At 44.2% G+C, this 13,903-nt stretch overlaps 1 protein-coding gene across 2 annotated transcripts; it reads left to right on the top strand.

The window, feature by feature from the left end:
• The first annotated feature begins 105 nt into the window (after positions 1 to 105).
• Positions 106 to 13,903, top strand: LOC104523589 (regucalcin). Of its 2 annotated transcripts, XM_010166224.2 has the most exons (7): positions 106 to 277; positions 3,603 to 3,785; positions 5,823 to 6,038; positions 7,555 to 7,686; positions 12,704 to 12,858; positions 13,589 to 13,797; positions 13,830 to 13,903. In XM_010166224.2, exons 1-6 carry the CDS (start codon positions 115 to 117, stop codon positions 13,637 to 13,639), a joined length of 900 nt encoding a protein of 299 aa, XP_010164526.1. In that variant the 5' UTR covers positions 106 to 114; the 3' UTR covers positions 13,640 to 13,797; positions 13,830 to 13,903. The 2 variants fall into 2 exon arrangements, with proteins under 2 accessions (XP_010164526.1, XP_010164527.1); XM_010166225.1 differs by lacking the exons at positions 5,823 to 6,038; positions 13,830 to 13,903 and having other exon boundaries at positions 115 to 277; positions 13,589 to 13,639.

Below are 13,903 nucleotides of genomic sequence, written 5' to 3'. Positions count from 1 at the left end.
CTGGAGCAGCTGCAGACACCAGCGCTGATGTTCAGCACTCGGTCCCGGGGGTCGATTTGCTGTGTGCTTGCTCTTGGCAGATGTTCCTAAACCAGAATGGTTTTCTCCTCAGGCATGTCGTCCGTTAAGATTGAGTGCATTGCCAATGAGGGCAGCAGGATTGGGGAGTCGCCAGTCTGGGATGAGAAGGAGAGCGCGCTCCTCTTTGTGGACATCACGGGTAGAAAGGTGTGCCGCTGGAGCTCGGTCACCAAGCAGGTGCAGGCCATCTCTGTGGGTAAGGAACAGCTCGAAAAATGCTCTGCTGAACATCAGAGTAGTGAGTTCTGACGTGGTACTGCATCTCTGATGAAGGTGGGCAGGGGAACCAGGGGAAATGGCTTTAAACTGGAAGAGGGCAGGTTTAGATTAGACATTAGGAAGAAATTCTTCACTGTGAGGGTGGTCAGACATTGGAACAGGTTGCCCAGAGAAGCTGTGGATGCCCCTCCCTGGAAGTGTTCAAGGCCAGGCTGGATGAGGCTTTGAGCAACCTGGTCTAGTGGAAGGTGTCCCTGCTCATGGCAGTGGGGTTGGAACTAGATGATCTTTAAGGTCCCTTCCAACCCAAACCATTCTATGATTCTATAATTCTATGACTCTTGTAGGTGATGCTGGATGGTGCTCACCTGCTGGTGCAAGGAGATGTCTCCCTAAGACCTGACCTTGCTAGACCAGAGGATACTGAGGCTCGGGCTGTATGCAGAAACTAAATATGGTGTCTGGCCAGACTTAGTCCTGAGGACTTTTCTTATGATTTTGTGCTATTGGATCACATTTGATCTGCTTCTCTTTGCTGTAAATTCTTTACCACCTGCTCTCTTCTTTTGTTCCCTCTTTGTCCCAGAGGTAAGGGTCACCAAGACTCTCCTCCTGGTGCTGATGTCTGTGGGAGTTTTGTTACTGCTTTGAATGAGCAGTGCCTGTAACATTTTCTTTATTAGAAGAAAATTTCCCATGATGGTATAAGAAGATTATATTTTTTTAAGGTAACATTGTCACCAGCTAGAGTCTCAATAGTTTTAAGTATTTGTTCCAGAAAATAAGAGGTGTGCTAACTCTCATAAAAAGCTGCAGATTTATTTCCGGATGTGATAACATAAATATTTATTTGTCTGAAGACAGCTCCTTAAATTGTTTAAGTACTCAGATTTATTACTTTCTCATGTTCAGTAACACTGGGTGAAAATCACTTGCTTTTGCCCACCCATAAGCTGTTCATATTATTCACAATAAATTGATCTGGGCTTGTCTGCCCTTCAAATTACTGTAGTTACCAGTTTTAAGGTGAGAGAAAACCTGATACTCATTTTGGAAACATTGCTTCCCACACTTATTTCCTCTTACCTTAGCTGAAGGAACATGCTTCTCCCTGCCTCCTCCCCCAACTCTGACCTACTCTCAAAAGTGTAATCTTTTATGCGTGGCCTCTCTGGAGATGTAGAACGGACAGTAGCTGAAGTAGCTACTTTTTTTTTTTTTTTACTTTTTTTTTTTTAATACTTCCTTGTTCTGTGTTTAGTAATAAATAGTTGTAATTAATAACTATGCCTTTGGGAATACTGTGATTAAAAGGCCAAAAAACCCCAAAGAGCCAAGAGTGCCATGTGATTGAAATAGCAGGTTGATGTCCACAGTGGAAACTGAGAGAGAAATTACTCATTACTGAGGCTTACAGAGAATTACAACACACTTAGCAACAACTTCAAATGCCCTTTTAACTCCACAGGGAAAACACCACTACATACATAACCGTGCCTGGGGGGAGCCCTTACGGTCAGCTTTCTGTTTGGCATGAAGTGGTGTTGGAAATAAATCAGTTCCTGTGGACGCTGCTTAACAAAGCTCTCCAGGGCGGCTGCGGACTGAGCCAGGTGCAAGGGCTGATGTGCTCACTTGTGCGGTGTCTGTGCAGTGAGCAGCAGGGAGGCTGTGTCCATCTCACTAGCCTGATCCACCTCATTTCCCTCGGGTGCTTTGTTGGGAAGGTATGAGGCTGTTCTGGTGGCTGTAGGGGCACCTGGGGGACCAACACCTCCAGGGACAGGCAGGGGTATGCAGGCTCTGTGCTTGGGGGCTGCTCACCCCAGGGTGGGAGGGAGGCTCTGGGGCTGCCCAGGTGGAAGGGCTCCTGTGGGCTGTGGCCCCAGGTGTTTTTCTGGGAGAGTGGAGAGTTGTGTTCCTACACTCTGCTGGCAAAGCCCCCGCTGCTGGTGCAGGCAGAAAAGCACTTTTATTGGCGTGGCCACTGGCAGTCAGAAGAGCAGCAAAATGATGTCTTTTGGCAGGTGCCATGTGTGGCTCAGGGGACTTTGCTGACACCTCTGTGCTGGCACGGGAAGGAGAAGTGGCCCCTTACTTGCCCAGCACAGATGAGCCCAGCCACCAGCAGCCTCAGCAGCCACACAGCTCTGGGTGAAGGAGTTGCTGGAGTTGAGTTTGCAGTCAGACGTGCAACTCAGGTGTTGGGGGCAGATGGCATTTGGATTTCTAGCGCTGGGGTACGGCTGCCGGGGCTGCGAAGGGAAGGGGCGTCATGAGCCAAGTGCAAGCAGCCAGAAAGGAGCAGCTTCTCTTGGCAGCAGTGGTGGCTGGTGGCAATTTTGTGAAACTATTATCTGATTATACCTCTGTAAAGCTATAAGTACAATAAATGTTTTCTTTTTAAGTTAGAAGTTGTCGTTTGGTCCCAGGTATATTTCTAAGTCTTGTCTGTTAAATACTATTCCAGATTTTATTGCCCTGTTTAAAACTATTATTCCTTATACTGTGCCTGGCCTTTACAGAAGTGTTAACTTCAAAGTCATTTATCTGTTTTTTCTCTAATTCCTTTATAATACCCTGCAATTGAAGTTTTACAGCATAATAGCTCAAATGAGTGTAAACTAACCATGGAGCATTTACTAATTTTCTGCTTTGCTTTAACTCTTGGAAAGCTTTGCTACTTCTTGGTGTGTTTTTGGTGCTGCTGTAGGCCCGTCTGAACTGTGTGGCAGTGTGGTGCAGGGGGTGGCTCTCCTGCCCAGGGTGACCTGTCACAGTGCAAGTGATACTCTCTGTCTCCGTGAGTTATGACTGAATGGCTGTGCAGGGCTGATTTACCCAGGAGCTGACCTAAACAAAGGCAATTGCTCCAGAGCTCTTGTGGCAGTCAGTTTTTCCCCTGGGGAGAAGGGAACCCATGCAGTAACTTGTCATAAAAAAATCTACATGCCTATATCCATCCTCTTTTTTATGATTTTTTAAAGCAGCTAGCAGAATCAGGTGCTGGGAATTATTATTGCTCTTGGGAGCTGTGGCGACACTCAAGTTCCCTGAGTTTCTATGTCCCAAACTGGTGATTCTCTTTGTATCTGCTTTCTGTATGCATTAAGTACGCCCTCTTCATGTGAAAGGATCTATTTATATGTATTTAAACATCAGTTTTGTTGGTAGAAAAGTAGGTTGTTTCTGGTACCTGTGATCATACTGATTTCAATGGGACCACTTGTGTGTCTGAAGTGGTCAGAAAAGAAACGTCTCCCTGTAGCACATACCTCTTTGCCATTTCCCCCTGTTTCTAGATGCTCCTGTGAGCTCCGTGGCTCTCCGGAAATCTGGGGATTATGTCATCACCCTGGGAACCAGGTTTGCTGCTTTGAAATGGAAAGAGAAGCTGGTAACCACCATTGCTCACGTTGACAAGGATAAACCAAACAACCGCTTCAATGATGGAAAAGTGGATCCTGCAGGGAGGTATTTTGCAGGTATGCTGCAGGTGCTTCCTTCCTTCTGCTGCTCTGTGAGGTTTTGGTGACAATGTGCAGTGATCAGTTGTAGATGCAGCAAGTGTTGTAGGCTTGCAAGTTGTTGCAAACTTCATGAAGATCACCAAGGCCAAGTGCAAGGTCCTGCACTGGGTTCAGGGCAACCCCAAGCACAAATACAGGCTGGGTGGAGATTGATCAGGAGCAGCCCTGAGGGAGAAGGACTTGGAGGTGCTGGTGGACGAGAAGCAGAACATGAGCTGGCAATGTGCGCTTGCAGCCCAGAAGGCCAATAACCGTGTCCTGGGCTGCACCAAGAGAAGCGTGGCCAGCAGGTCGAGGGAGGTGATTTTGCCCCTCCACTCTGCTCTCATGAGACCTTACCTGGAGTACTGTGTCCAGTTCTGGGGCCCCCAACATAAGAAGCACATGGACCTACTGGAGAGAGTCTAGACAAGGGCTACGAGGATGATCCGAGGGCTGGAGCACCTCTCCTATGAGGACAGGCTGAGAGAGTTGGGGCTGTTCAGCCTGGAGAAGAGAAGGCTCCGGGGAGATCTTATAGTGGCCTTCCAGTACCTGAAGGGGCTACAAGAGAGCTGGGGAGGGACTTTTCATAAGGGCAGTTAGTGACAGAACAAGGGGAAATGGCTTTAAACTGGAAGAGGGCAGGTTTAGATTAGATATTAGGAAGAAGTTCTTTCCTGTGAGGGTGGTCAGACACTGGAACAGGTTGCCCAGAGAAGCTGTGGATGCCCCCTCCCTGGAAGTGTTCAAGGCCAGGCTGGATGAGGCTTTGAGCAGCCTGGTCTAGTGGAAGGTGTCCCTGCTGATGGCAGTGGGGTTGGAACTAGATGATCTTTAAGGTCCCTTCCAAAACCCATATGATTCTATAACTCATTCATAGTTTAAATGGTGGGGATTTTTTTCTTTTTTCTATGGTCAGGAAGAGTTTAATGCCATTAACCTGTCTATCTGTATCACCTGGATGCCATCTAATCAGAACTATTTCTTAAAAAAAGAGGCTCACTTATTCAGAGCCTGCCTAGTTAAAGATACTGGCCTTGCCTCCTCCCTATTGGCATGCTTGTTTTGAATACTGGTAAAGTGCCAATAGAAAATACTTAAAAAAAATACTTTGAAAGTGAGAAATTTATGATATTGTGGGTTTTGTTCTTCATAAATCAGAATTTATAGATGGTGTTTCTAAAAATCTATGTGACTGTTTAGCCCAAAAAAGAGAAGGTTCTGGGACATCTTACCTGTGTGTCTAAGTACCTGAAGCAGGGAGGGTAAAGAAGGGGGAACCAGGCTCTGCTCAGTGGTGCCCAGTGACAGAACCAGAGACACAGTTTGTGGGCACAAACTGAAATTCAGGAAATTCTGTTTAAATGTAAGAAAACTCTTTTACTCAGGATGATCAAACAGTGGAACAGATTGTCCAGAAAGGCTGTGGAGCCTCCATCCATGGAGATACTCAAGACACAGCCCCTGAGCAACTTGCAGTGGCTGACCCTGCTCTTGAGTAGGGACTGGGCCCAGATGATCTCCAGAAGTGCCCTCCAGCCTCAGCGATCCCATGATCCTGGCCTCCTGGTTTTTAAAGCACCGCTCTGTGCATCTGCCCTGTAGCTGGGTCCCCATGCTTACCTTAACTTGCTCTTACCCACCCTCTCAAGAGCCAGTCTCAGCTGCCAACTTCAAGCTACAATTATGAGATTTGTTTTTGAAAAGGCTTTAGTAAGACTTGTTCTGAGGGAGAAGGAAATTTTTTTCCAGTCTCTGCTATACAAGACAGTAAGATTTGTGGGAAGTTAAATGCTGACCACACCTGTATTAATATTTGAGTGACTGAATAAAATGTTTATCAGAAATTGTGCTGCACAAATTCCCTTTCTTCCTTGAATTTCTGAAGACCCTCGCACTGCTCCTTTCTACATTGGCAGTGTGGTCATCATCATAGCAAGGGGCTGCCACCAAACTTGGAGGAGAACCCGTTCACACTGAACCTGCTTCCTCCCCTTTGGCTCTGCACAGGGACGATGGCTGAGGAGATTCGACCTGCCGTGCTGGAAAGACACCAGGGCTCTCTGTATACGCTCTTCTCTGACTTCGCAGTGGTGAAGCACTTTGATCAGGTGGATATTTCTAACGGGCTGGACTGGTCACTGGATCACAAAACCTTCTTTTACATTGACAGCTTGTCCTACTCAGTGGATGCCTTTGATTATGATCTCCAAACTGGAAAAATTGGTATGAATTGTTGTATTCTAAAATAATCGTTTGTGCCTAAAGATTGTGATGTTTGTTTCCGTTCTCATTATTATGCAGAGAAGATCAGAGCTGTGGGAGTGCTTCTTCAGAAACCTCTTTAGAATAAAACAACAGAAGCCACGTTAACATCCATCTGTGCCTGCGTAGGCTCCTGGTTAAACTAGTCAGGGGCTGCTGGTAATATTATGAAGTATTTAAATTGCGTGGCAGAGTTTGAGTAGTCATCTGGACTACTGTAATTAAACCCGATGCATATCTGATTTTCCTGTGTAAAAAAGGCAAAGTGTTTCTTGTATGGCTAGGTTTCTGTGGCTGCGTGTTTCTTATTACTGACAGCATAGGCAAAGTAACAGAAAGCTTGTAGCGTTGTGCAAAACCTCTGATAGCTTCTCGAGACTTTTTTCCACCCTGTTTTGTTTTTTTAAAATATAAGCTCTTAAATGGAGATTCTGCAGACAGAGCTAAGCAACGACTGGAAAGTAGTAACTCAAAACTTCTTCCTTCATTTATTTAACACAAAACAAAACAACCCCTTGAGGGCTTCTACAAGCTTGGGCAAAAGAAAAATTCCAGCAACTTGGACTATTAATATGCTTTTGAGTACATGGACTGCTGTATTTTGCTTTAAAAGAACCCCCTCAATGTGATGTTTAGTTTTAAAGCTGTGATTTTAAAGTGATTTTAGATGTAGCATCTTGTCCTGATGTGTCTCTGCTATGGCTTACAACTGAATTTTTCTTTAGGAAATAGGGTGGTTCTCTTCTCTCTCTCACTGGCGCTCGCACCCGCTCACTCTCTTCTGTGGGCAATCTGACAATCCCCAGGAGCACAAAGGAAACTCATTAAAAATATTGCTACATATGAGAAACATTGAAGTTGTCAGAGCATAAAATAAGCAATGTTGGAAAGTTGGCTTTAATTTTCTTTAATAACAGCGGATAAAAGTTCAGATAGAGTTGTTTGTTTTTAGGTTGACGGTGTGCCTTTGAAGTTGATGCTTTTCCTAACTCTGTGTTTATATAAACTCTCAGTTTATATATCTGAAGGTCAGTTTTGTGTTGAAACAGTGATTATTGGCACGTTCCAGCAAGCTGTTTGAAAAGGCTCCAGTTCTCTGACTGGAGGCAACCCATACTTGAAATGAGCCAAACTGCTTTTAGAAGGAATAAATAATTTTCTGAATATATATGACATTACTTTTTTAGTTATTCATTTAATATTGTAAGTGGGAGCGTGAGAGGCACACTAGAAAAGAACACCAGAAAAAAGGATTATACTTTCAATGGATAGAAACTGATCTACAGGCTTTCACGCTGAGAAACAACTGTCTCAGGAAAAAAACAGGGCAGAGGATGTGATTTGCTTCATACCAAAGAATTCAGGACTTCAGCACGGCTTTTGAAAATTATAGTACGAATAACTCTGCTGGGCTGTGGCTGATAAAAATTTTAGCAATTGTCTCACTTAGTTTTGTTGTGGTTTTTCTACCCTGCAGGCAACCGTAGGAGTATATACAGACTGGAAAAAGAAGAAAGCATTCCTGATGGCATGTGCATTGATACAGAAGGCAAACTCTGGGTAGCTTGTTACGATGGTGGGAGAGTGATTCGTCTTGACCCTGAGACAGGTAAGTCCTTGCAAAGGGTGGACTGGAATTCTATGTTTTTTTGTTTTTTTGTTTTTTTTAAAAGAAGAAACAAAAGCAAAGAATGGGAGGTGGTTTTTTCCCCTCACAGAAATGGCTTATCTGCTCTTTTTAAAACATTACTTTTTTTTTTTTTTTAGTAATTATATGCCACTTCTCTCAGAAGTTAGCCTTGTAAATAACTCTCCTTTGTTCCCAGCCTCTGTTGTGCTGGAAAAGGTGAAGTTACTGAGGGGATTACTGTTATATTTGTGAATTGTTTGAGTTAACATCCTTTTGCATCCTTCAAATTTAAGATCAGCATTTACTTTATTGATAAATGATGTGGAAGAAAATGAATTAGCCATGAAATGGCAAAGATGACTCAAGCCATGTTTTTGTCTTGATTCTTCAACATAGTGTATTATTTTGGGCAGCCTACTGAGGTTAATAGAAGTCCCACAGGATGCTGATGCCAGCAACATTTTTTTTATTGTTGAAAATTATTTATAACATAAGTTCTGCAATAGAAATAATAAAAAGTATTTCATGAATTCCATGGCATTTTATCATTCTCACAGTAATGTCTTGGGTGTGCCCATTGTGTGAGCCTGTTGTTCATTGCTACTGTCATTTGGACTTTGGTGGTCTGCCAGGCGTGGTTTAGTTTGGGTAAAAAACACTTGTGAAGCACTTCAGAGAGACTGAACCACGCTGTCTGCAAGGGGCCAGGGGGTGAGAATGGGAGTGTGGCTTTGACAGATCCCAGACAGCACAGGTTTGCATAATGCAACACAGGAGCAGCTGCCCTGGGTTCCATCTGGGGTCTCTGGAATCCAGGTCCAGCCCTCACAGAAGCCTTGGGGCTTTGTGGGGCTGCAGATTCAGAGATGCCAGCGTCTCCGGACGCGTGCCTCTTCTGCAGCGCACAGCAGACCCTAGCACACATGTGCATCAGGTGGGTCAGGCTGCAGCCTCTCTTCTAGCTACACTGGAACCTCTTCCGTGAGGCTCAGGCTGTGCTTTTCCCCTCACCTTTTGATTTGCACCCATCCAAGGTCTTGCCAACCTGCAGGACTTCCTCCTGTCCTGCAGAATCTGCACCTAGGAGGAGGAAGCTCCCCCTGGGAGATTCCAGAAGCTCTGGGACCTGTTTCCGGTCCCACATCATTCCCCTTTGGTGGGCAAAGCACTCCCTGGTGACCTCTGCCAGCCATTTGAATACTCTCCTGGAGTAGTGGACTGTACCATTTTTCCTTTCTAATTCCCTGTTTCTACCTTTTTTCTCCCTGGCCTTCACCTTCTTCCTTTTTCCACTTGTTTTCCCTTTCCTCCTGCCTTTTGGAGGTGTTTTTTAAGGGAAAGGTAATAGGAATAGTGTCCATAAGCAGATGCACAGGGGGACTGTAAGAACAAGGCAAGCAGAATACACAGCTCTAATGCCTTCCCAGCTTTGAACTGTGCTCAGCTCAGGGTCTGTCAGAGCTGGATGTGGTTTCTCTGTATTGGTGGCTGCCAGTGGATTTTCAAGTTTCTTGGAACTTGTTCTGTCTCCCCTCACCCATATAAAACTCCCAGCACCCATAGCAAACAGTAGCAAGAATTTTCTCAGGTTAAGTGTCCATGTCACAAAGAGCCAGCCACCTTCTTTGTGAACATCTCATTCTTATCTGCCCTCTCTGTGCTGTCATTTTAAAGTAATATCAAAAATCTGCAATTTGCTGAATTCTGAAGGAATTGTAACTATTTAGGGAGATGACGACAGCAGACAGTTTTGAAGATAACTCCATGAAAGGCTCTCTTCTAACGCACAATAGCTATTAAGTGTGGCTTGAATGACTGTCAGCTGGCTGCAGATACATCCACTGATAAAGAGCTTATCTAAAGCACGTGAGGGATGTTCAGGCTTCACTGATAGTGAAGCTTGGACTGCATTTTTAGGGGGATGGGTGAGGAAACTTGTTTGTTTGGCATCTTTTCTAAGTTAAGGTTTTGAAGTGCAGAGTGAAGCAGCTTTTCAGGTCTAGGCTTCTTTAGCTTGGGTAGCTGCTGCCTTTAGATTCAAGTTGTGCTACTGGAAGAGGTTGTGAGGGTTGATCCTACTGGGTTTGCAAAGGGCTCGAGAGGGATGTCTAACTTGTACATTGCCAAATCCTGTCATACCTTCTAGTCGCTTAGGGACCTGCTAGTTTTATGCAATCATGTATTTTAATTGGGATTTAAATATTTTACAGTTCTTCACACAAGAGAGACCTGGAGCAGCTAGAACAAGTCCAGAGGAGGGCCACGAGGATGATCCGAGGGCTGGAGCACCTCTCCTATGAGCACAGGCTGAGAGAGTTGGGGCTGTTCCGTCTGGAAAAGAAAAGGCTCCGGGGAGATCTTATAGTGGCCTTCCAGTACCTGAAGGGGCCTACAAGAAAGCTGGGGAGGGACTTTTTACAAAGGCAGTTAGTGATAGAACAAGGGGAAATGGGTTTAAGCTGGAAGAGGGCAGGTTTAGATTAGATACTAGGAAGAAATTCTTCACTGTGAGGGTGGTCAGACACTGGAACAGGTTGCCCAGAGAACCTGTGGATGCCCCCTCCCTGGAAGTGTTCAAGGCCAGGCTGGATGAGGCTTTGAGCAACCTGGTCTAGTGGAAGGTGTCCCTGCTGATGGCAGGGGGGTTGGAACTAGATGATCTTTAAGGTCCCTTCCAACCCAAACCATTCTATGATTCTATGATTCCTAATGAGTGTATTTTATATTCTTTGATTATACAGAGTCTTAAATCTGCTAGGTTTCTCTCTTTGACAGATACCGAACATGCATGAATACTTGAGGTTGATTTCAGAGCACCCAGATGCAGATTTTCTTGTATCTCCAGGAAGACGTTGCTCATCTTAGTGCTTTGTAAATGGTATTTTCCAAGCTCTTACCTGCTGAGACTGCTCTTCCCTTGTCTCTGGAGCTCATGCCTCTTCTCCTACAGTACATGGGTTTTTTCCCCTTTGAATGTCTTTCCTGCTCATTTTCTCCCGGATTTGGTGTCAGCCAATTTCTAGGGTGGCCTCTGGAGCATTTTATAAGCCATCATGTAACCCATGTAGCCATGTAATCCTTCCACTGCCAGCAGACTGGGTAACCACAAAGTATTGCTAGAGCCTGTTGGCAGGAGCGTTGTCTTGGGGCTCAGTCCCAGGCAACAGGGAGGACTTCTTCTCTCCCAGTTTTCTAGATACTTTGAAAAATCTGCTCTTCTCAGGGAAGTAACAGGTAAGCAGACGTGCAAATAATCTCTGACAATCTAAATGCTGTTACAATGATTTTGAGTTTTGGGGTTTTTTACTTCGATTTTGATGTTTACTTTGGCCATTGTGGGTCAAAGTGTGTGCCAAATAAGCTTGTTATACAGCATCAAGAATCCCGGAGTGATGAAACTTCCCTGGTTATTGCATACAAGAGGGTTTTTCACCCCTGCTGACTTGCTGTTTTCTTTTATTTATTTAGAGATTAAAAGTTTAAAAGTATCCAGCCCTCATGTCAGGGTTTTTGGTGAAACAAAGGCAATTCACTCTCAGTCCTGTATTCTGGATATGATGGTTACATCCACACTAGCAATTAAAATGGATCAACAAACATCCTTTAGTCCTGCACCATATGCTATATCGTAGCTTATTTTGCACAGCCAGACTGTCTTCCCACACAGAGCCCAAACTGTCTCTGGGGAGCAGCAAGCCCAAATAGGTGGGCTAAAACTGTGCTGGGACTGCACCAACAATGGCTTAATAATGTCATCCTGCCTTTACCTGTGCCTGTGCCCTGCTTAGTGTTTTGGTACAGGTGGAGCCGTTTGATCTATGCTTTTGTCAGTTCATTGCAGTGCTGCAAGGGACCAAGGCTCAGCTTTTTGTTGGGTGAGGGAAAAGGGTTTAGAGCATATGAAAACAAAGACAGGTGCTTGCTTTGATAAGGACCTCCTGAGAAATGGTGCCTCACTCCGAAGTTGACTAAAAACTTCTCATAGGGTATTAAACTGGCCAAACTTTCCATGTTTTCTTTCTCATTGTAGGATTCCCAACATGAACGTTACTCTCCTGCTATTTCAACACATGGCTACACAGTTAGCTACTGTGAGGGGACCAAGCCCTTTACACACACCAATGAGGGGCCAGGGAAATTACATATTTTGTAAGGAGATTCATATGCTTTAGCATATTTCTAGAAAGAGAAATTCAATTGTAGGTAAACAAAATAAGCGTGGTGGGTATAAGCATGTATTACCCAGAATTAGAAGGAATTGTAGAAAAATCTGCTGCAAGGTGTCTTCTGGTTAAGGCTGGAGGCAATCCGTTCACCACTGACACTAGGGTGGTGGTAGCTATTTGTTGGTATAATAAATGAGTAATATTGTTTGTGGTAGCACTAGTTTCTTGTAAAATTCAGAGATGTCTTATGATCTCCATTTTATGCAAGCTTGATTTGAAAGGCTATGGAAATTTCAGGAAAAACTTCTAGGAATTAATCTTCCTAGACTGCAGGCAGTAGAGGTGTAGCACGAGTTACGCCTCAGTAGAGCTGCACGAGGTCTGGTGGCTACAGGCTTCCTTTGTAGTTAAAACTAGGGAAGTCAGCAGGTCTAGGGCGTGATTCATGTGACCTGTTTTAGGAAGGAATTATGTGCCGTTTCCATTGACTGCATGGGCAGCTGAGATGATGAGCTCAGATACATGTCTGTGCTGTGGATGTTAGCATTTAATTAGAGGACAGGCCGGGATTGGGAGTGGGTGGGATTGTTTGTGATAACCGGGACTGAAACTTGTCAAACGCTACATCGTCAACAACAGGGTTTACAGAAGTCTGGTTTCGCCTGTCATGGTGCTCATCAGCATGCTGAAACCATCAGCGTGGGACCTCCCCCTGCCCTGGTACCTGCTTTTGTGGAACACCTGGCTCCACGCCGGTTATTCGCAATAATTTGTTTAAATTTTTTGTTGTAAGTAGACGACCAGGAAACAGCATGCATGTTTTTCTCCAGGAAAAAGACTCCAGACTGTGAAACTTCCTGTTGACAAGACAACCTCCTGCTGTTTTGGAGGAAAGGATTATTCAGAAATGTACGTGACTTCTGCCCGTGACGGTATGGATAAAGAGTGGCTTTCACGGCAACCACAGGCTGGCGGGGTTTTCAAGGTGAATGTTACTTTTTCCTGTCATTCTACAAGGCCGTTTTTTCCCTCCTGCATTTTTCAGGTAGCAAACCAGATGGAGTGGTAGGAAGCAGAAGGGTGGCTGTTAGAACACCAGTCATATATATTAAGCTGTCCTTTTTTTTTTTTTTTTCTTTAGGTCCTGTTGCAGGGTGAGAAAGTTAAATGTATTTAGAGATCTGAAAATACTTAGGGATTTAAAATTTGTAACAGTGCTGATACTGCAAATTTTCTATGCTATGACTTCTTTCTTCCTCTCCCCCTCCCAAAACAGTTAGAGTTTTTTATTTATTATGGCAAGAATGTGTAATGGCAGATAAAGGCATCTGCTTTTATTTACTTTTTAGTTAGTTATAACTAAATTATCTCTTTAAAAATTAATCACCTTTGGATTTGTTTAAAAGCTCTGCTCTTCCATATGTGTGCATACCGAAGGTTACATTGTGAACTGCAGAATTAAGGCTTAGTAGTATCTGAGAAGAGGCTTTTGGGGAATGGACTCTGGCCTGCGGTTACCAAGCTTTAGAGAATGAGCACAGCTCTTGAAGTTCCTGGCTGTGATGAGCTGCTGTGTGCAAAATACAGTAGGATGTCACATGAGAGGACACGGTCCTTTTCTAAGTTAAATGGTGTCTAGTTGTGAAAGAAAAGCAAGTGTCTGATAGTGGTGAATTGTGGCACTAATCTTTTTTCTCTCCTCTCTGTTTCAATAGATAACAGGGCTAGGGGTGAAAGGAGTCCCACCATACCCGTTTGCAGGTTAAATACACATTCTTCAGAATGGATTAGAGAGGACTGACGTAAGCGAGTCGGAGAGTCTCATTCTGGTGTTCACCATCTTTTGCTTTGAAACCATAACACAAGCACAGTATCTCATCAGGAAAGGAAGAACTACTGAAATACATAGAATATTTTAAAATGGATCTTTTTTTTTTTCCCTTTGAACTCCATTACTTTAAATATCTGATTGTGCTTTTTCTGTTGGCCTAAAAAGATTCTCACCCTAATAAACTACTGAATATTGTAAC

This window comes from Antrostomus carolinensis, unplaced genomic scaffold (genome assembly GCF_000700745.2).
Source record: "Antrostomus carolinensis isolate BGI_N321 unplaced genomic scaffold, ASM70074v2 scaffold3964, whole genome shotgun sequence".
Classification (NCBI taxonomy): Eukaryota; Metazoa; Chordata; class Aves; order Caprimulgiformes; family Caprimulgidae; genus Antrostomus; species Antrostomus carolinensis.
This window is presented reverse-complemented; position numbering and strand designations above follow the sequence as displayed.